Source organism: Copadichromis virginalis, linkage group LG12, assembly GCF_057382275.1.
Source record: "Copadichromis virginalis isolate Kocher_CV1m ecotype Utaka linkage group LG12, C_Virginalis_male_GT1.1, whole genome shotgun sequence".
Lineage (NCBI taxonomy): Eukaryota > Metazoa > Chordata > Actinopteri > Cichliformes > Cichlidae > Copadichromis > Copadichromis virginalis.
In genome coordinates, this window is record NC_140629.1 from 14,807,846 (window position 1) to 14,828,547 (window position 20,702).

The 20,702-nt window shown below is 40.0% G+C and overlaps 1 protein-coding gene across 4 annotated transcripts in view; it reads right to left on the reverse strand.

Annotated features, from left to right (window-relative positions):
• Positions 1–10,970, reverse strand: part of pbx3b (pre-B-cell leukemia homeobox 3b) — a 56,895-nt gene extending 45,925 nt beyond the window's left edge. The window contains exons 1-2 of one of the 4 annotated variants that reach the window (XM_085474860.1): positions 9,358–10,970; positions 8,689–8,762 (exon numbers count right to left, since the gene is read on the reverse strand). In XM_085474860.1, the coding sequence (XP_085330986.1) occupies positions 8,689–8,762; positions 9,358–9,605 (322 nt within the window). In that variant the 5' untranslated portion in view covers positions 9,606–10,970. The remainder of the gene's footprint in view (positions 1–8,688; positions 8,763–9,357) is intronic. The other 3 variants (XM_085474861.1, XM_085474862.1, XM_085474863.1) reach the window with 3 other exon arrangements.
• Between the last annotated feature and the right edge of the window lie 9,732 nt (positions 10,971–20,702).

The following is a 20,702-nucleotide window of genomic DNA, read 5'->3' on the forward strand; positions in this document are numbered from 1 at the left end:
ATTAATTAATTCAAAATGTCGGCTGTTATTCAAATGTGAGGCTGGTATTATTTGAATAACACTTGACAGCGACGCCTGAAGAAATAATTTCTGGTTTGTGAGGCTGCAGCGGCATTACTGATGATGGCTCGTGGAAATGTTAGAAGCCGCCGAGTGTTTTCCCCCCTCTTTGCTTTCCCTCCCTCACCTTCTCAGTTATGATAGCTCCAAGAAGTATTTCATTACTTCAGCCGCCCCTTCCTCACAATTATGGCTCTTGCCATTTTTTTTTTCCAACTGTCCCTCTCTCCGTGTTTGTATTCCCTCCCACAGCCAGCCCAGATCTACAGGGCAGTGCTTTGGCTCTGCAAGAGACATGCTGGCAAAGAGGAAGGTCATGGTTTTTACAACTGCAGCTCCCCAATGCTGACAGCCCGTGCTGCCAAAGTGACACGCTCTGTTTGGCTTTCCCACGTTCATGGAGCTCCACAGCACTTCGTCTTTATCACGGAGCACGCCACACACACACACACGCACACACACACACGAACACGCACATTTAATCAGGCTCAGAGCTGCATTTCCTGCCAGTGTGCAACAAAACGATCACATGTACGGACATAATCACGAAATATCGTGACGGACACAAGCGGTTATTATCCTACTTGGTGGTGCACTTTTCCCTTTTATGTCTTTCTTTTTTTATTGCAAAACCCAGTGGATTGGGAGAGGGGGGGGGAATAGGCACTGGAGAAAGAAAACCGTGAATGTACGTGCTAGGGCCTAGGGGCAGCGCACTCCCCTCTATCGCTTCCCTCATCAAGCATGGATTCTAATCAGGGCTGGGGAGATATAAGACGCTCAGTCATTAAATAAATTAACTCTGCCACTCCATGCTCTCCTTCAGCACCCGTGCGAGGCCCGCCGTGCTCTGCATACTTACAGAGGCTCACCTTCACGCCATAACCTAGCATGCCTGCCAACACACACACACACACTCACACACACACAGATGCACGTTAAGAACTAAACTTGAATATTTAGAGAAGGAGAGGAACCACACCTCCTGTCCCTCATCAACTGATGTTCCCTTTCCCATTGAAAGCTTTTACATTATTGGATTTCATTAAAAAAAAATTTTTTTTAAAAGTCCTGTGGACATTTTAGGTATGTCCCACAGTTTAGCATTACAAAATAAAAAGAATTGGAAAAAAATCCAAGTGTACACATAAGAGATAAAAAAATCTCTGAGATCCAAGGTTGATTCAGAGGGCTGGTGAGACAGCACAGACACGAGGTTTTTTTTGAGGATCTGTGCAGTGCGCTGCCATTCATCAACAGGAAGCAAGTGCAGTGACGAACAGTAAAAGAGCTCAGTGTCGGCTCGGATCACTGACACAAACAATCAAAGCTGACACAGTCTTCGTATAGCACCTGCCACTCCGCCAACACAAATAGATCAATATGAGGGGGAACTCATTCGCTGTTTAAAACTTATATGCGCGCACCCACATTATCTCCCAAAGCGGCGTGATGTAAAAAGCGCACGCTTAATACATATCAATCACTTTGACAGAGGAAATGCTTATTTGAGGAGCCAACGTGAAGCAAATACACGGTGTCAGCAGAATGTCCGTTGTCAAAACTTGCCATTTGAATTTTCAGCCGCATTGTGCTGAGACAAATGTCCTTAGAAATCCCTTACATTGCAATTTAGATCATTTTAATGCACGCTTTAATTCTCCATTACTTAGAGAGGAAGTACCTGGGAGGGTGGAAACGCATTAGAGAAAGTAAGAAATGAACAGAAGGGTCTGGGGAATCTCTCGAGCAGACACAATTAAATATTCATGCGTCTCCTCCTAGGACACAACAGATACAGATCATTATCATGGCAACAGCACACCACCATTTTGTTCACACCTTTGGCTTGGAATCAATGGGCGTGCGTAAAATTCTATACGAAAAGAAGCCATCGTCAGGTCATCTCTTATTAACTCTTATTAAAATTACATTTGCTAATTTTTTTTAGCGATTACAGATAACATTAGATATCAGATTCTTAACTAGAGTTATGACCAGTGGTTGAGCAGCTTTGCAAAAGGATCCATGTATTTGTGAGGATTTTGCAACGGGACAATATAGTAGGTCACAATGTTACTGAATGGTTCCAAAATTCATTACCAGTGCTCGGTATTTTCCTGCCTCTTGCTTGAGGATAAAGTAAGAAAAAAAAAAGAATAGCAGTGTGTAATGTACTTCCTCCACTTTCTAAAGAGAGGAGAAACCAGCCTTTTTTCCCTCCTTCTTTTTGGTTTTCAATCCCCCATCAAAGAGGAGCAAAAGGAGGGACAGCATTTCCCTGCTCGCCGTCATTAATCATAGCTTTCTGGGAGCAAGTGCATATTAATTTCTGTCATCCCAAACATCATTTGGTATTGTTATGCCATGGCTTAGTCCTCATTCACCAGCAGACGTCGGCCGTTCCTCCTGGTTTGAGGGAAGACAGGGCCTGTGTGGCTGTGTTTCAGAGCAAGAGGCCTTTATCCCTGGGGCTCTGACACCAATTAAGCCATTTCACCGAGAGACGAAAACAGGTCCCACCGTTTCTCTGTAACATGAGCCAGCACCTAGCTGCTGGCCCCTCGCCATCTCTCCATTACTTCAGACGCAAAAATGAACTTCAAGGACTAAAGAAAATAAAAAGACAGTTAGCCCGGCAAATGGTTGCACTTAACTGACTGCTGACAAAATTACAAAGAAAGCTACTTAAGTCTTTGTCCACTGATCACCAGGAGTGCCAGCCCAGTTTCTCCATCATTAGCTCCAGTGACACATTTAGTTAAAATTATTTTAAACAGATATTTGAATTCACGGACGATATCAAAACAGTGTGATATTTATGCCAAAACTGATAAGAAAAATGCTGGGTGTGCACTTCCTTTTAACACCCCCTCCACTCCTCCATCGTTGCCTTTTAGCAGGCAGCAGAGTGGAGCTTGTCTTAGGGCAAGAGCAGAATAATGCAAGGTTTGTTATGAATTAAATATTAGAAATCTTAACACAGCAGCCAATAAGAATTATTTGCCTTATTAAAGCAGCAGAAGACGCTGATTAAAATTTCATTGCATTGCAGTCTTTTTCCCATTTCTGCCTTCAATATATCATTCTAATGTATGAAACGTGGAACAATGGCATCTGGAACAATGGGGAGAGGGGCTACATTTTCAAGCTCGCAAATGTAGCAGAGACAGCAAAGAGCCCCTTTTTTTCCTTCCCCCGTTTTTGGAAAACAATCGTGTGTAAAGAGAAGAAAGGTGACGATTGTGTATCACGTCGCTTTTGTCACACAACAAGCCGCAAACCGCCACGGTGTCGAGATATTACAAATGTGTGCATTTAGTGACTGGTGGCTTTAACTCCTTCATCATTTTAGCAAGAGAACCGCATCACCTGTAACACCTTCACACACACACACACACACACACACACACACACACACACACACACACACACACACACACACACACACATCCCCTCCAAAAAAAGTCCATCTATTAAAAAAGATTAAACACAGGCACAAAAAAAGCTAAATTAGGAGGAAATTCAAGAGCGCTGTCCATGTTCTTGCACTCACAGATGATGGGTCACTTAGTTGTCCACATGTAATGTGTACAAGAGTAAATGAACATCATGGTGTCTATTGTCCCATGAGGAAGACTCTTCCCTGAAACACTAGGGCTAATGAAATAGGGACCTATAAATAGCAGAGTCATTACTGAGAGAGGACTTGCTTTGCGCCAGTCTTTCACTGTAACGCTTTTTACACTAATAACCAGCTCTATGGCATTACATACACTTGGCCATCGGGTGACACAGTAATGAACATCATGACACAAGAGACTTGGAGAGTAATTTTAAAATAAAGTCTCTTTGTGACTTTATTTACTTACTTGTAAATAAACTCCAGCTATAGCTTGAAATCATATAGAATCACTACGAGTGTAAAGGAAGAAAAACGCATAATGAAATGTGTTTTCATAATCAGAAACGCATTAAAAGGGGTTTTAGATTTTGCAACAATTTTTTTTTTCGTCAATACATTTTAGCCTATGAATAAATAAATAAATACAGATGGATATTTTATTTTGTTTTTCCCTGCTACATTTAACTTTAACATTTAAAAAAAAATGCAAAAATAAAAAGTGGAATAAATAAGTTATAAAATTGTTTACAGTCCAGCTGCAGTGACATAAAAAAATAAAAATTAAAAACAACAGCAGGACGAGTATTTCTTCAAACAGCCAAAAAAAAAAAAGCGCAATATTTCTACAGGTGTCAAAACGTGACCCACCTTCACGTTTGCGTCTGCCTCGTGCTTTTTGCATTCAGCAACAAACAGATGCCACAAAAAGCAAGAGGGGCATGCAAAGAGTCTCCAGCAGGCACGCTCCTACTGCTGTAAACTAATTTCAATCAATCCTTCCTTTTTGCATCCAAAGCAGCCTCTGCTGGCTGCCACCGCCTGAAGATAACTATTTCACCACCTCTGTCATGCCTAATTAACAACTCAGATGTACAATTCAGAAATTTCGCAATTAACCTACTAAAATATTGTTGGAGGATGCTAATTGTTATGCCAGTTGCCATAAAGGCTCATTTGCATAACGTATGTGCAAAAAACAATTATGAGCTGTTGATCGCGCAGGAGCCCGCAGAAAACGCTTGAAGCGATTCGAGGGGGAGAGAGGGAGATGTGTGCAAGAAGATGGGTGCGTGCGTAGATGGAAGGACAGCACTAGATCACCCCCCCCCCCCCCCCCCCCCAAAAAATAAATAAATAAATAAATAAATATTTGAGGTTCTGTACGTGCAGATACCAGCCACTACAGCTGCAGAGACATCTATCGCCACAACACAAAAGCATTTACCCTTCCAAATGAAACCAATATGTATACTCTGTTTTTTTCCTCTTTGTCTGGCTCTCCTTCTTTTCATCTTTGATGATGGGGAAATGGAGGGTATTTGGGAGCTACTTAGATAATAGCCACATCTTCCTCGGTCCCCCTTGTGCTTTAGAAGGGGAAGCACTAGTGGCCCTGACACTGAGCCAGTCAAGAACCCAGCTGTGCGCAAGCCATTCGGCACAACACTATCTAGTCAGTGCAGCCGCATCACTGGGGCTCTCTGAGACAAAAAGCAGCCAAAGTCAATTGTGTCTGCTGCTGAATAGCTTTCTGTTCTCTGTCATGCATTTACTGGAGCCTTTTCAGGATGAAGAAAAACCCATGAGGTAGAACCAAAAAAAAAAATAAAAGAAAAGAAATGACTAAAATAACATATATTTTTGTTCCCTAGCTCCTTAATTTTGAGGGGAAAAAAATTGTAATAAAAATATAATCATAATAATAATAATACAATTAGAACTAGTTTCCTCATTAACTTTGGCAGCACTAAAATTCATGCTCCCTACAGAATTCAGAAATGCTTACCCACTCAGTCCTAACTCTATTTACTTCAGGTAACACTTTTAGTCCGGCTTGCATGTGGTTAATTACAGGCTCATCCTGAACTGTATTTAGTGAGCACAGTCTTTCTCAGTCGAGCACCGAACACAGCGTGGACAGACCCAAATGCACACGTGAAAGCACGTTCAGCTCTTTCAGAAGCCATATCAAAAACGTGCACAAAAAAAAACACCAAACGGCGACACCGCCTCGACCTGTGAGTGCAGTACCCTCCCTAATCCACTGCCTCTGACACAGGATCGCAGCATTCATCAGCCTGAATCTCTGCCACATTCCCTCCCTCCTTCCCCTACCTCTCCAGACCCCCTATTTCTGAACCTGATGAGTCAAAGGTCACGAAAACAACAAGTCAATACGCAGCCAAAGAAGCGCCACGCAGCTGAGAGAGCTGTGGAGAGGGCTAAGCCTCTCTGTAGTACTCCATGATTTAGCCTGTAATAGTTTTCTGTAATCTCTTTCTATTGATTAAACCTCACATCAAAGAGGAGTCTTGCTACAGAACCTCTCTTTTCCTGGTCAGAAATACCATATGGAGGTAATCTTTCACCTTTGTTATTCTTGCCGCTCCCGCTGCTCCTGCTGCTGTGAGCCTCTCTTCCAAGCAAGAGAGCAAGACAAGGGAGTAGCCAGCAGGATAAAACAAACCCAGCACAGAGGAATAACTGCAAAACTCATCTGAATCGCAGGCAATTTTCACTCAATGCATTCATTGTCTCCTCATGAAGCCTAAGGGGGGGGAAAGGTACAGCGTGAATGTATCCTTTGTCCTAAAACAGTTAGAGACATGAAAGATTTTGATTTGTTTGTCTTTTTTTATGTATCAACCTAAAGGGGAAAAAAAAGATCACACACATGAAAGCACAAAGAACAACACTTGCCAACCAAATCTCACATTCAGCTTATCTAAATGCAAAACCAAGAAATTTTGGAGGAAAAAGCCTTCCTGCTAAAACACTCAATTTAGTGACAGGCAAATGACTTCATGCTGCCACTTAATCTCATTTCTTGCATAATGCTCTCTAATTAGCATATCAAAGTGAATTAATACTTCGAGGGCATTAGCAATGCAGAAATGTGCCCGTAGCTCTACAATAACAGTTAAAAGAGTGCCATAAACTTCCAAACACCTTGGAAAAAAACGCTTTGAAGTGTCTTGCTATTACTAGAAAATGCATTTTCTTAACCTTTCCGTTCCAAAACGCAATCATTTCAAAATGCAACTGAGTCGCGCCATCTTCGTCACAAAATAATACGAAAGCCAGACCTTAGTCTTACTAATCACCTGCACACCATGCAATAAGCCCTGATAACATGATACATGTGTGCAGTAATTACACTGATGATTCTTGGACCACTTTCAAATTTATTATTAAAAGCCATTTTCAGGCAGCGGTGGGCTCCATGGCTAAAAGACAGCGGCCCCATGTGCCATCTCAACAGACATGAAAGGGCCAAGGAAGCCTTGTGAATGATGCTGTAGGAGCCAGTGAAAGGCTTACTGTGAGCTGGAAAAGCAGACCGGTCAACAAGGCCACCAGACCAGCTGAGTTCTGTCAATGGCTAAGAGGGGGAGGCTGTGACTCTAAACCACAGGTTAACCATGCACACATACATACACACATGCACGCACGCAGGCTTGTGCTCACTCTCCTCCTCTGTCTCGTCTCTTTTTCACACTCACTTCTTACCAGGATCTCGATCAAACGTGCACGTGGACACACCAAATGATGTTGCTTTAAATAATTTCCATGCTAACTTGAATGACTCGAGTTCACACAGCTTAAACATTCAAACAGGAGCCATTATAACTTCAAACAAACAAACAAGTAAAACTGATGTGGGAAAGTGGTTTGGGTCTGAAACTAAAAATCACTTCTAATACTTGTTTTTTTCAGTGAGCTCCACATTCTACAATCGCAGCAACACTTCCGCCTCAAAGCTGGCATCGTGTTTGATCTGCATCTACTCTTTTTTTATTATTGCTCCGTCTCTTTCATTGCCTGAAATCAACAGGCTCACAAACATAGCAGAGCAGCTCGGCTAGACTGTGGACCCTCGGCCTGCCCCTGTGGACGCCACCTGTGTTGAGGAAGTTCATAAACTTTTATGACCTCCTTCAAGCTAATTTCCTCATAAACCGCACAAAGGTCACAAATCTGACAAAACACCAGGTTTACTCCTTTTTTTTCTAGTAGAGTCAAATTCGTTCATCATTTTAAAAATACATATTACTAGAAAAATAAATAGCTAACATATAGGAGAGTAGATATTTGAAGCACCTGTTCAATAAGCATTGTCTGCAAAAAAATTGTCATCAAAAAGCCAGCGTCCTTATTTAAGAAAATAGACCATAAGGTGTAAAACCAATAATCTCATGGGATACAGGTTTGGACTTGAAATAAAAAAAAAAACACAAAGTTTAAGCTATAAAAAAATGAACGCTTGTAATTACAACTCTCAATAATATATGAATGAAGTGTGTGTGCATGCTAAAGGTTTTCAATCCTAGTCCTAAAAAACAGAAATAACAGTTTATGCTCATATAAATATATAAAAAGAGGATTTTTTTATTATTATTTCACAATCCTTTTCTCTAACTAAGCTTCCAGGAGATGTGTTGTTTGCATTTTTCAAGATTAACCATCCACCTTTGCAGGAAGGCTTTCATACAACTGCAGTCGAATTATTAATTCTGCGAGCCCATCGTATGATTTGACTAATAAAAAAATCTCTTATAAGTTGATGGCAAAACGTTGTCAGGTTTTCCAGCATGGATTCTGTGTGATCTAGGATATGTAGAGCATATGCTACGGGACTTCCCCAGCCTCTTCACTGGCAGGGTGGTGAGTGTGAAATCTGGAGCGCACTTTATGTTCAAATCCAAGCAAACCAGTGCTTTAAAGCACACTTGCAGAAGAAAAAAAAAGAGCATCTTCAGTGGAAGAAGACTCTGCCTATTGTTCCGTGACAACGGGAGTTTCTGCGTGGTACGGTGACATATTTTTAAAAAGTGACTGATTCATTCGGTCAGAGGTCACCTATAACCTGGATGCAGGCTGTCATCAGCTCACTGAGAGGTAAAAAAAAATGCCTGTGTTTTTATTGATTCTCCAATTGCATGTATCACTGTAACGATGGAGTTTATAGTTTGATATTACAGTATTTTAGACAAAGATCTTACCTGTCTTTTCTTTGATTTCACAGAGAACGCTGAAGAGTGCTGGTTTCATTCTGTGACAGTTCAGTCCGTGTTTCCTGTTTCAGTATAAGAGAAAATAAAATACTGAAATAAGTTCACTGATAGTTCACATGTCTGACACAAACAGTTAATAGGGTTGGACACGCTTTTAAGTTTAGTTGCCACTTTAATAATGCCTTCCAATGTTCCAAGCCTCTTCTTCAGAAAGTTAGCATTTTCTTCTAAAATGTATACTGTGTCATAGTATTTTTATTTTTTTTTAAAACACCAAATAACACCAAGCCCTAATGTAAATATTAGTCTCAGTGGCAATTCCCTGCATAACATGAGCCCACTGGCATTAATTGTGTTTCAACACCACGTAGACTTTTGTAGATGAATGAACATTTATAAAACACGTGCTCACTAGGACAGTTTAACTAAAATGCTGTGCTTCCCTCAGTGGCAACTTTCACTGTGTTAAAGCTTTGCGAGGCAATAAATACACCTCAGAGTGAGATTATCATTAAAGCCACTCCAGCCTATTGTTGTGCATTGGGGAGTTAAGTTAAACGGGCCACATCTCAATAATGATGCGTTCGGCGTTTTGTTTTGTTTTTTCTTTTCTTTTTTTGGTGTGGCGAAGTTAATAAAACATATAAATCAACCAACTTTGCTTGCGCCTCGTCCAGACTTTGATCAGTTATGGTCATTATTTGATGCAGAATGTCACCAATGTCTTGTTTTCTTCCGTCTCCGTCTGTCCCATCGTGTCCATGTGGAGGCGGCAGTGCCATGCCTCCTTGTACCGAGTGGCCAGCCAGACTGACACCGCCGATCGACTGCATGATCCGGGCTTGATCGTCCATAGTAGCCGCTAAAGAGTCTGTGCACTGAGCCACACAAATTGAAAAACTCATATACGAAATCGGCTACAACATATGCCGCAGACTGGAAGGATGTACGGTTGTGTGATTCTTCGGGGTTAGGCAGCACACACGCGTCTTTTGTTAAAAAATATGCAGCAGTTTTTATTAATACTATTTTTTAGCGTAAATCTTCTGTCCAAGTTGTCGTCGCTTTACGCGCGGTCCAAAGTGCCAAAACGCTGATTTCGGCTGTGTTTGTAGAAAATCGCATGAATATTTTTTTCTCTTCTTCTTTAAAACTTGTTTGTCAAAATTGACGGTCCATCACATCCCGCACGGATCCTCATAGCAATCAGTCTTTTCTCTGGGTTTTGACGGGCGGTAGAGACAGAAACGGTCCTTGGTGGTCTCTCATTTATTAGCGCTCTTCGTGGGATTCCGGCGCATTTCCTTTCGAAAATGTCCAAATCCTCCTCATGAAGCACCGGCAACAAAATTTAAAAAAAAAAAAAAAGATATCCGCTGTGAAAACGTGTAAACAAATAAAAAAAACAATCTTAGGCTCGCAGGTGTCAGCTATAAATGTGCAGAAATTATCCCCGCGACAACTGACAGTATTTAAAAAAAATACACAATCTGCAGCAAGGTTTCCAAATGTGACTACAAAAAATATGAAATGTACAAAAAGTTGGGAGATTTCTGCTTAGAAAAAAAAGCAACGGCGAGAGGAAATTAATTAGGAGACAACGCTGTATTAAGGCGATGCGCAAAAAAATATCTTGCCCTTCTGAAATTTATGAGCTCCAGCCTCTGCCTGTGTGTGTTTTATGTTGTTTGATGGCAGCAGTAGTGAGCGATTGACAGTGTGCCAATGCCACTCACTCAGTGCAGACGTGTCAGAGCAGGGAAGAGGGCAGGAAAAAAAATAATCACAAAAAAAAAAAAAATACAAAATACGAAATGAAAATGCACGCTCCGCCCTGCAGAGGAGGGGTCTATATTCTTGTCACTTCTCGCCTGAACACCGAAAAACAAAATGTTAAGCGCTAGTACTTAAGATGGTGATTATAATGATGAAAGCACGGCTGAGTCCCCTCTCTTTCTTGCAACAGCGGCAGCAGGGTATCCTCGTTTCCTCACGCGTGCACGTGCAGCTATGTGCATATTCTCTTGCAATAACAAAGATTTAGCTCTGTAGCAATACAAGCAAACACATAATGAGAGTTTTTATACAGTTTGATGTAGAACTGCACAGTCCCTTGTAAGCCTCGGTTCAAGCCAGGCAAGCAGTAGACATGTTTATATTATTGGAAAGTAAAGCTCCTCGACCAATCCCGGGCGAGAATGACGAAGACTGACGAGCTCCGCGTCCTATGCTGGCAGATGCATGATGCCGAAAGCCCACCCACTTCATCCCTCCATCTTCACCACAGCGCTTGCAAAAGGATGGGAACTTCTGATTGGTCGTTGCTACGAGTGACATCCACTGCACAAGCAGGCGGCGCTGCTCTGTGCTCTTTCGCAGTTGCTATGGCAGCAGACAAGTTGTTGAGCCGGAGGAATGGCAGCAAATATACAGTGCACCTCTACTATAAGCATCGAGATCAGAAAAAAAAATAGGGGCTTTCCCTTCAGTTAAAATGAATTCAGCGATAACGTGTAGGAATAAAGGATGTGGACAGAGTTTTATACGAAGAAACCACAAAAGAGGGCTTGTGTTGTGCAAAGACGTTAATGGTGAACTTTTGATAGATAGGCTTTGCTTGGTTCTGATTACTCTGCAATGACGTGACAAAGTCACATAAACAATATTTAAGCACGGCCGTGTTGCTAAATATATGGACTTGTTTGCTCAAGTGAGTTGTTAAGTTGTCCACCAGCCACTTTTCTTCCACCCTGACATCACTGAATAAATGACGTGTAAGTAGTTTAAAGCGGCCCATCCAGTGTATCACCGGACCTCTGAAAAAACAGAAAAGCTGCCTAAAATTCTATTTATTACTTCTGAAGTAAAGCGCTATGTCCAGTTGGTAACTGTGTGCAAAGGTGAATGTGAAGCCATCAATAATAGAAGTGGGAGTTTCAGCAGGCAGCATGGTGGTTCAGCGGTTAGCACGTCTGCCTCACAGCCAGACTCCTTGGTTCAAACTTGGGCAGAGCCCCTCTGTGAGTACGCTCTTCCTTTACGTTATGCATGATTTCTCATAATAAAATAATAATAATAAAAACTAGTAGTTGGTGACCAACCAGCCTGCTGATTTGTACCGTGGACGCAAAGTATACCAGGATGTAGCATGATTTTTTTTTATAAGCACCTTTTAGCACACCGAGTGAACATGTGCATTTAAAATATCTATTTATTTAATTATTTTTGCACAGTTAATTTAATCAAAATACAAACAGGATGTTCTATACAGTCAACATCTGCCTGTAATTTTGACTATGTTGCATTTGTAGATATTTATCAGATTTGGAATTAGCTTAATTCATGAAACCTGAAATGTAGAGAAAAAAAATACTGTAACATTTTTAAAAAACAAAAAGCATATTTCATTTGTTTTTGTCATATATGTGTATGGTTTTGTTTATTTGAAAGGTTTATGTTGACCTTCCCTACATCTACAGATGTAAACTAGCAGTTTCTCTAGAATGTGACATCTTTGCATTTTAAACATGTCATGTATATTTGACAAATATACATGTTTTGTGTATTGATGTTTATTAAACTGTGTTGACCCTTGAGCTCATTCATTTTATGGAAAATGTAAGTCTGAATTTGATGAACAACAGAAGTTACTCTGACATGGAAAGTTGGCATTATGTTCAACTTGTGAGTCTGTCAGTGCGTCATCATGAAAAACTGTTTTCCTGGAGACAACTACTGTAGCGGAAACTACCACAAAAGCACTTCTGAGTGTTTTGGCAGGTGTTTGTATGTCTGTCTGTGTACAGATTTCGTCAACACAGCAGTGTCGCAGTCGTACAGTATAAAGCTTCAAAGATTTACAGATGTGATGCTGAGCTCAAAACGAAGGCAGGAATTAAAGATGTGTGTTGTTTGACCAATAGAGGGACTGCCGGGGGCTATGACAGCTTCACAAAATACCACCTTCTTCTTAAGCTTGAATATGTTTGTAGCTCCCTGATTAAGTGTCTTTCATATGAAAGTTTGATATCTACTAGTAACAGCTGATGTTGTTTTAACCTTGCTCTATCTGTCTTTGTGTGTACGTCTACGTGTGTGTGTGTGTGTGTGTGTGTGTGTGTGTGTGTGTCACTGTGACAAAATGTGGTCGTCAAGACAATGTTGCAGAAACCACCACAAAGGCATTTTTTAGTGCTTCGCCAGGTGTTCGTCTGTGTGTCTGTTGACAGATTTTGTTAAAATGATAGTCACAACTCTGCAATATGCAGTTGCAAAATTTTATAGGTGTGTAACTGACACTGGAATAAAGTAAGAGATTGACTATGGGTTTGAGACTGTGGCTGTGGACTGTAGAAATCTCGCTGGTGTGATCCAGTGTGTGGTCTTCACTTTATATGGCAAATATTTAAAATCAGTGTGCTATAACAGTGATGTGACGCATAGCTAACACATTTTAAGCTCTGATGACACCTGTGAAAGTCACCTGTCTCATATAGATGGTAAAGATGGATATGATGTGGCATGACCATATTTTACATCACTGCATTATCTGTTATTAGAATCATCTTATTACTTCAGGAAGTGCTCCTTTTTGAATATTTCCCTGGCAGCTGTCAGGGGTCCACGTAATGCTGTATTAAAATAGTGAATAGTTTTAGCGAATGATTCATCTTCATGAGTCAGAACTCAGGGAGTGGATCGATCTTGTGAAAAGGGAGCAACTTTTACTGAAAGAAATTTGTTTGAAGTCATGATAAGGTGAGTCATTACTTAAAATAACCTTTCAGCTTCTGATTTCCTTACTAGAGTAGGTAAGAAAATCTTACCTATAAATGAATATATAATTGTTTCACAATAAAATCGTCTGACGTGGTCAATTTAAAAGAAATCATTGATGCTAAAAGTTTGCATTAGTGTATCTACCAAATTCCAAAGTTTGAAATGTTCACATCACAATCAATTTCAACATGTGAAGAAGAAAAAAAATCTAATTTGTCTTTAGTGGTCTGTGTGGTTTTGCTCATTCATTTGACCTTGAAGTATGGGAGCAATGCACTCTCGAGTTTAGTGAATGGGAGTCCCAGGACTACTGCATTTATCATTGAAATACTGAGCTGTCAAGTCACACTGCATACCTGTCAAGAGGGGCTCAAAGGTACGGCTCCGACTCCTCTCCTCTGTTGCAGTGCATGATTCTTCATTGCATTGCATAGCAGGCCTATTCGCCGTTGTTTTCAGCCATATGTCAACATAATCCATTTCCGTATGTGACAGCTCCTTACAGTAAGACACTGTGGGTCTACTAGTTGACAAAACCATCTTTACATAACCGAGGGGTTGTGCTAACCACTGCTGCTGGTGTGAAAACAGTGCAGGTCAGTTTATCTGAGGAGAAATAATTTAGACGTAATTTGACATGTTGTTTCCACAAGTACTGCAGATTAGGTTAAATAAAATGACAATATTTTTACAAATGTGCTTAGCGAGGCATAGGAATAAGCACCTATGAGTGCAGAGACAACACTTTGTCATCATGCTTCTCATTGTGACATCTGAAAAGACCCACAGGTGCTGTGGAAAGTGACTGTGTTGTCATATTTCATTTAGGCATCCTTCTGCAAAGCTGTAATTGCCTAATTAGCTTGTTAATTAGGAGATTAGCATTTACTGATAGAGTGGCTTGCTCTGTTGTGATGAGAGTAATACAGATTAAGTGAGAAGTTATGGGTGCATGAGTTCACAGTTTCACTGTCCACAAAAAGGGTCAGAAATCATTAAAAGATTTGTGAAATCACCGGGTGTTGTGCAAGTGAAGATGTCTTTTCTCCCGGCTTCCTTGTATTTGAACTGGTGTTGAAGAAGGTGAGAGAATGCAAGAAGTCAGCCTGTCACGGAGCGGCGAGACACTTCCTGTTCTGAGTGTCGCCTGTATGATCCCCTGTTGCTCAGGGAGATTGAAGGAAATGACCGAGCAGACGGTGCCAGGGATATTACTAACCCAATTATAAACAGCCTTTCATCTGGTTTGGATATATTATTTATTTCTTGATATTTGTCGCTGCTGTGCATGCAATTCGTCTTCATTGTGCTTGTAAATGTTAGAGTGGATAGAAGTAGCATGAATATTGGTTTAATCTGCAGGAATCGGTGCCATGAAAAATTTTGACGTTTATGCCTCAGATGCAGGTGCAAGTCGGGTAGAGTCAGGTTACTTTTATTCATATAACACATGCTTCGACAATACAAATACACGCGAATATCCAGGATGGGTAATACACGAAACATAAACACAATGAAAAACTAAAGTAGAATCAAAAAGTATTTATGGAGAAAGTATTCACATCCTTAATTAAATTAAAAATCCTGCTTTCCAAAGCATTGTCAGCAAAATGTACTTATAGCACCAACATTAAAAGTACTCATTATGCAGGACTGTGGCTGTCGTTAATTGCATTCTCATGAAGCACTTTTATGTTGAAGCTCATCGAGGAGGAGTTGATTTTAATTGCTTTATGTACTGTTGAGTGTAAAAATAAAGCTTCTTACGTGTTTTGGACATAAAGTCTTCTTCTGCAAAGAAACCAGTAGAGGCTTTAAAGTGAACTTGAAAAATACAAATGCAAAAAAAAAAAATAGAAAGCAAACTGAACACAGTCTCAAAAAGAAAATACAGATACAAAAGTACTAGTAAATAGTAAATATGGGTTGACAGTTTACAGGAAATACTGTATGTGAGGTTAAACTAATAAAACGTGATACCTCTCAACCATGTTTCTGGCACATGACAGAATGTTGCTACTAATAATAAGATCATTTCTTTGAGGTTTAAAAATCTGGGTGATAAATAAACAGATGAAGACTAACAAAGTAGGCTTCATTAGACTTAAACTGATCAAGCACACACATCCATACATATGCAATAATACTAAGTGCAATAATCCTTTCTGTCATCGTTGTATTTTTACTCAGTTGTATATAGTATTTGTATTTGTATTCTATTTTTATCTTATTGTATATTTATTTTATTTTATTCTACTGTATATAGTATTTTATTTTATTCTATTCTGTACAGTTGTGTACTGTATTTATTCTTATTGTATTCTAATTTTTGCCTCATAACTTTTGCACTGTCCACTTCCTGCTGTGACAAAACAAATTTCCCACGTGTGGGACTAATAAAGGTTATCTTATCTTATCTTATCTTATCTTATCTTATCTTATCTTATCTTATCTTCATTACAACACAGCACCTACTACAGCAGCTACTCAGTGCCTCACTCTGTCCACCTCATTCATGTGCATAACTGAAACCAAAAAGTAAACCAGTCAATAAAGTTTTAATCCCAAGAGTTTTAAGTCTAAGGAATTTGTTTCTTGAGAAAGTCAAGACAGATGTGAGAGATCAGGAGCAGGCACTAATCTGGGAGGGGGGGGTGTAAGAAATACACAGCTATACTGCTCAGCGCGATCAATCATAGTACACTTGTCCTCCCTCGACTCTCTCGCTGTTACTGTCTCCACTGAATGCTCTTCTCTCTTTGCTTAAAATTATTACACAGACCATAAACCCAGAGAGGTGAGTGTCCTGTTAATGTGGGTACATGTAGTGGATGCAGTAACCTTTAAGACTGGCCAGCGAGCAGTGGTGGCTTGGACACAGGCCATATATTCTGGTCAATACCAAAGGCATGGACTGAGCTCAGCAGGCATTTTAAAGCCTTACATTTTAATTGTCATTCAGGCTACAGCCCAAATTGATTCTCAGGAGAGGAACAACATCAGACCTTTGTTACAATGCTTTTATTGCAAAAATTCTGATACATTTGTTGGATTTCTCAAATTTTGGGGGTGGAAAGAAAAGCTGGAGTGAAAGCTCTGCCACTGTAACATTTGTTTGGCTCAGTAGCCAGAAACTTGATGATGGACTGATGTAAAATTCTGTCATATGACTCATAAAAATTGGTTAATGTTCACGTTAATCACTTTTTAGCCCAGGTTTTCTTGATATTGTAGAGTCAATTTTTAATTTAAGCTAGGCTGTGTTTCTCTTCATAAAACAGCAGAAGCCCTCTACACGACCAACTTCGGACTTCATTTCATCTACTTTATCTCCATCCTATGTCTAATTATAAAGATTAAAACATAAAATTTTATATTTTTCACTGCTTTCATCATCAATTTATCTGGTAATGAAGAGGAAATCTCAGAAGAGGTCAGAGTGTAGCATGTCTAAATCACTGCGGCCAGACTGCCCTCAACTCAGCTTGAGTATTGACATTATGCCAGCTATGACACCATAACTCAGCCCACTGCGATGGTCATTTGATAAATGGTATCATAAATTGTTGACAAAACAATTTGTGATGTATTATGTTACCGATGGGTTGTACTGCTTATCAAATCAAGTAATCTGGCAGGGCTCTCCATTCATCAGCATAATGCAAGCTCTAGCTGTAGATAGTGATGGCTTTGTTGCTTTGTCAACATAAAGTTCAAATGTAGTGTTGCTAGAAACAGGGAGACCGGTGAGTTTCATTATTTTTATGAGGCTCTTATGGGGTTGCAGTGTTACTGTCTTTCTTTTTTTTCTCTCACTTGAAAGAACGAGAGCAAGGCGAGTATATTGTGTAATTTTCAGCTCATCATTATGAAATAGTCATTATATTGAAATTCGCCGGTGCATGAAAGAATAGTAGTGTGCAAACAAACATCACAGATGTTTTATCATTAATGAAAAGTAATGAAGCATCAAGAAAAGGAGTCAAAATGCACAACTGCATGCATGTTAAACCAGTCCAAAGTTTAAATTAGACATTTTGGCAAAATATTTGCTTAGTTCTGAATAGGCAGCCTTTTTCCTTATGCTGAGCTAACATGACCGATGACCCAGTTAAATAAACAGCGAGAGATTTGTTTTTTTGAAATGGAAGCCTTAGAGTTAACATATCAAGACATATTTAAAAGAAATTAACTAGTGCTTACTAGGTCTCAAAATCAGGTGAGTGGAACCCAGATGAACAAGAATACATGACACATAACACTTTGTGATTATTTATTTAACCAAATTTAAGAGTACCCTCCATGATTCAGTAGCTTGTAGAATGACCTTTAGCAGAAATAGCTTAAAAAAAACATTATTGTGATGGAATTTTGGCTCACACTTTGTTGCAGAGTTGTTTAATTTCATTGAGGTTTGTTGGCATTTGTTTATGGCTCTGCCATAATATATCATGTGGGTTGAGGTTTAGACATGGGATCACTGTCCTGTTGACTGAGCCAATTTAAACCAAACTGGACAAATAGCTTCCCATTAGACCCCGGGCCACATACTGGTACCGGCCCGTGAGTCATATGGTGCCGGGCTGCGAGAGTTGAGGCTCTGATGTGAAATTTATGGTTTTCAGGGTTTTTATCGTTATCTCGGTTTCCCTGGGTCTTTTCCCGAGTTGTGTTTCTTATTTTGAAAGAACTATTTACACGTTACCATAGCGACCAGAGAGAATTAAGGGGCAGAGAAGAGGAGGTTACTCTCAATGTTGTTGGCACATTTCAGGAGGACGCTGCTAATAAAGTTACACAATTAGACAGTGAATTTGCGTTTTTTATTATATTTACAAAATACCACAAGTTTTGTCTTGATCGTAGTATTTTATTTTGTTGTATTCATCTGTGACACCTTAAAGGCTGGTCCGTGAAAATAAAGTCTGACATTAAACCGGTCAATGGTGCAAAAAAGGTTGGGGACCGCTGCTCTAGAATACTTTGGTTTACAGGGAAGTTCACGGTCACCTCTATGACTACAAGGTCCTGCCCAGGTTCTGTGGCTGCAAAACAAGCTGAAATAATTACCTCTCTCTACAACCGTGCTTTACAGTTGGTACAAGGTGTTTGTGCTGATATGCTGTGTCTGGTTTTCACCAAACACGGTGCTGTGCATCATGGTCAGACATCTCCACTGTGGTCTTGTATGTTCAAAGGAACTTGTTCCAGAAATCTTTTGGTTTATTGATGCACTGATGCAACTTTGCAAACCCAAGTTATGCTGTCGTGGTCTTTTTAGAGAGAAGAGGCTTTTTCCTGAAAACCCTTCCAACCAAGCCACACTTATTCAGTCTTTTTCCAGTTGTATTGTCATGAACTTTAACATTTAATATGTTAACTGAGGCCTGTAGCGTTTGAGATGGAACTCTTGGCTTGAACACATCTTTGGTTTGTTTTAATTAGGGATGGGTATCGTTTAGGTTTTATCTGATACCGGTGCCAAACCGGTACTTTTGAAACGGTGCCGGTGCTTAAACGGTGCTCAAACTGGTGCTTAAAGAATGGAGAACACAAAATTGGTCCAAAAACCTCTCATGTTCAGCTGTTTTTTTGTAAAAAGATAACAATGTTAGCCTTTTCTGCAGCTATGGGGCATATATGGTATCACTCTTGGCTGGAAGCAGTGCTTAAACAATGGAAAAAACACAAACTTTGTCCAAAAACCTCTCATGTTTAACTGTTTTCCACTTTTTCTTTGGTAATTTTAGCCTTATTGGCCAGGGTGAAGGGAGCATCTGCCATCAAACAAGAAGACAGCCGCATGTAGCTATGATGATGGTTGCTAGTTCACCTTACATGCATTAATTTAATGACGTGGTTAGCCTACTCAACGTAAATTACACACGAACAACATTAAGCTACTCACGCAGAGAAGAACGGCTGCTGCTGCATCATCATCCGTCATCATTTCTGCTACACTGGCAGGGCTAGGGGCCAGGACTCTACTCTTTGTGTTTTTGCTTTCTGCTCTTTGTATGTTGCTAAATCCGGGTCCGATAACAGGCAACCCACCCGCAGTAGATGTGCTCAGTGTGAGGTCTCGCAGCAAGCTATCAAATACGGTGCATTTCTCGGCTTTAAAAAAAACAAACGCTATGCGTCGCCAGGTATTTCATCGGATTCTTGGTGTTACCTCCTTTGACAGTATCACAGTAACAGCTTAAAGCACTTCTTGCAGGCTGCTGAGTTTGCATCTTTTGCTGTGAAGTACAGCCAGACTTTTGACCGCTTTGCCTTGGGCATTTTTAAGCTGCAGCTCTGCTCTAAAAGAACGTACGTACCTGGCCCCGCCTACTATCCTCGGAAACGTAAAATGATTGGCTAGAATCTAAAGTGTATCACAGCTCAGGAAAAAAAAAGCACCGAAATAAAGCACCGAAATGTGCGCTGCTTTTCAGTCTGGTTACTGCCGTTTATGTCAGAACCGGTGCCATCATGGCACCGGACAACGGTACCCATCCCTAGTTTTAATGTGATTTTTTTTAGTCCAGACATCAAAGGGTTGATTTTGTTACATTCTGTTGTTCTCAACAAATTACACAGCATTCATCAGTAAAGATTTTAATAGATTAAGATCCACACTGATTCAGTATGATTTAGTAGAAAATTGACTTTTTTGTTGCTTTTTACACTGACTTTCTATGATGCATATTTATAAGTAAAAGGTTAAATGCGTTTGCTAGTTTTGGCAAGTTTCTTTACTCCAATTTTATCCCAGAATAAGTGGCTACTATTGTATTTTTCCCTACAGTTTCTATCAAATTCTGCACTGTTAAATATCTTCCATTGATTTCAATTAAAGATCAATTAAAATAGCCTGTTTCACAGCTATTTCACATTCATATGCACTCCTGGTATCTAAGCTTGATTTTACTTTCACGCTTTACAAATTAAATTAATTTGACACACATGTCAGTATTTAAGACAGTTGTTTTTCTCCTTTACAAACATTTGTCATCCTTTATGTCCCTTAAAAACATGGCAGATAGAAAATATTCCTCTTGCACCAAACAGCTCAAGAGTGAGTTCATTAATGTTGGGTTACTGACAAGCGGTGGTGTGAATGTGACCGCGCTCACCAACAGCTGTCTTTTTTTTTCTCTTAAGTGTCCTGCATAGAGCGCTCAAAGAAAATAAAAAGCAAAACAGCAGCCTGCCTAGGTGGTGTAATTAGGAGGCAT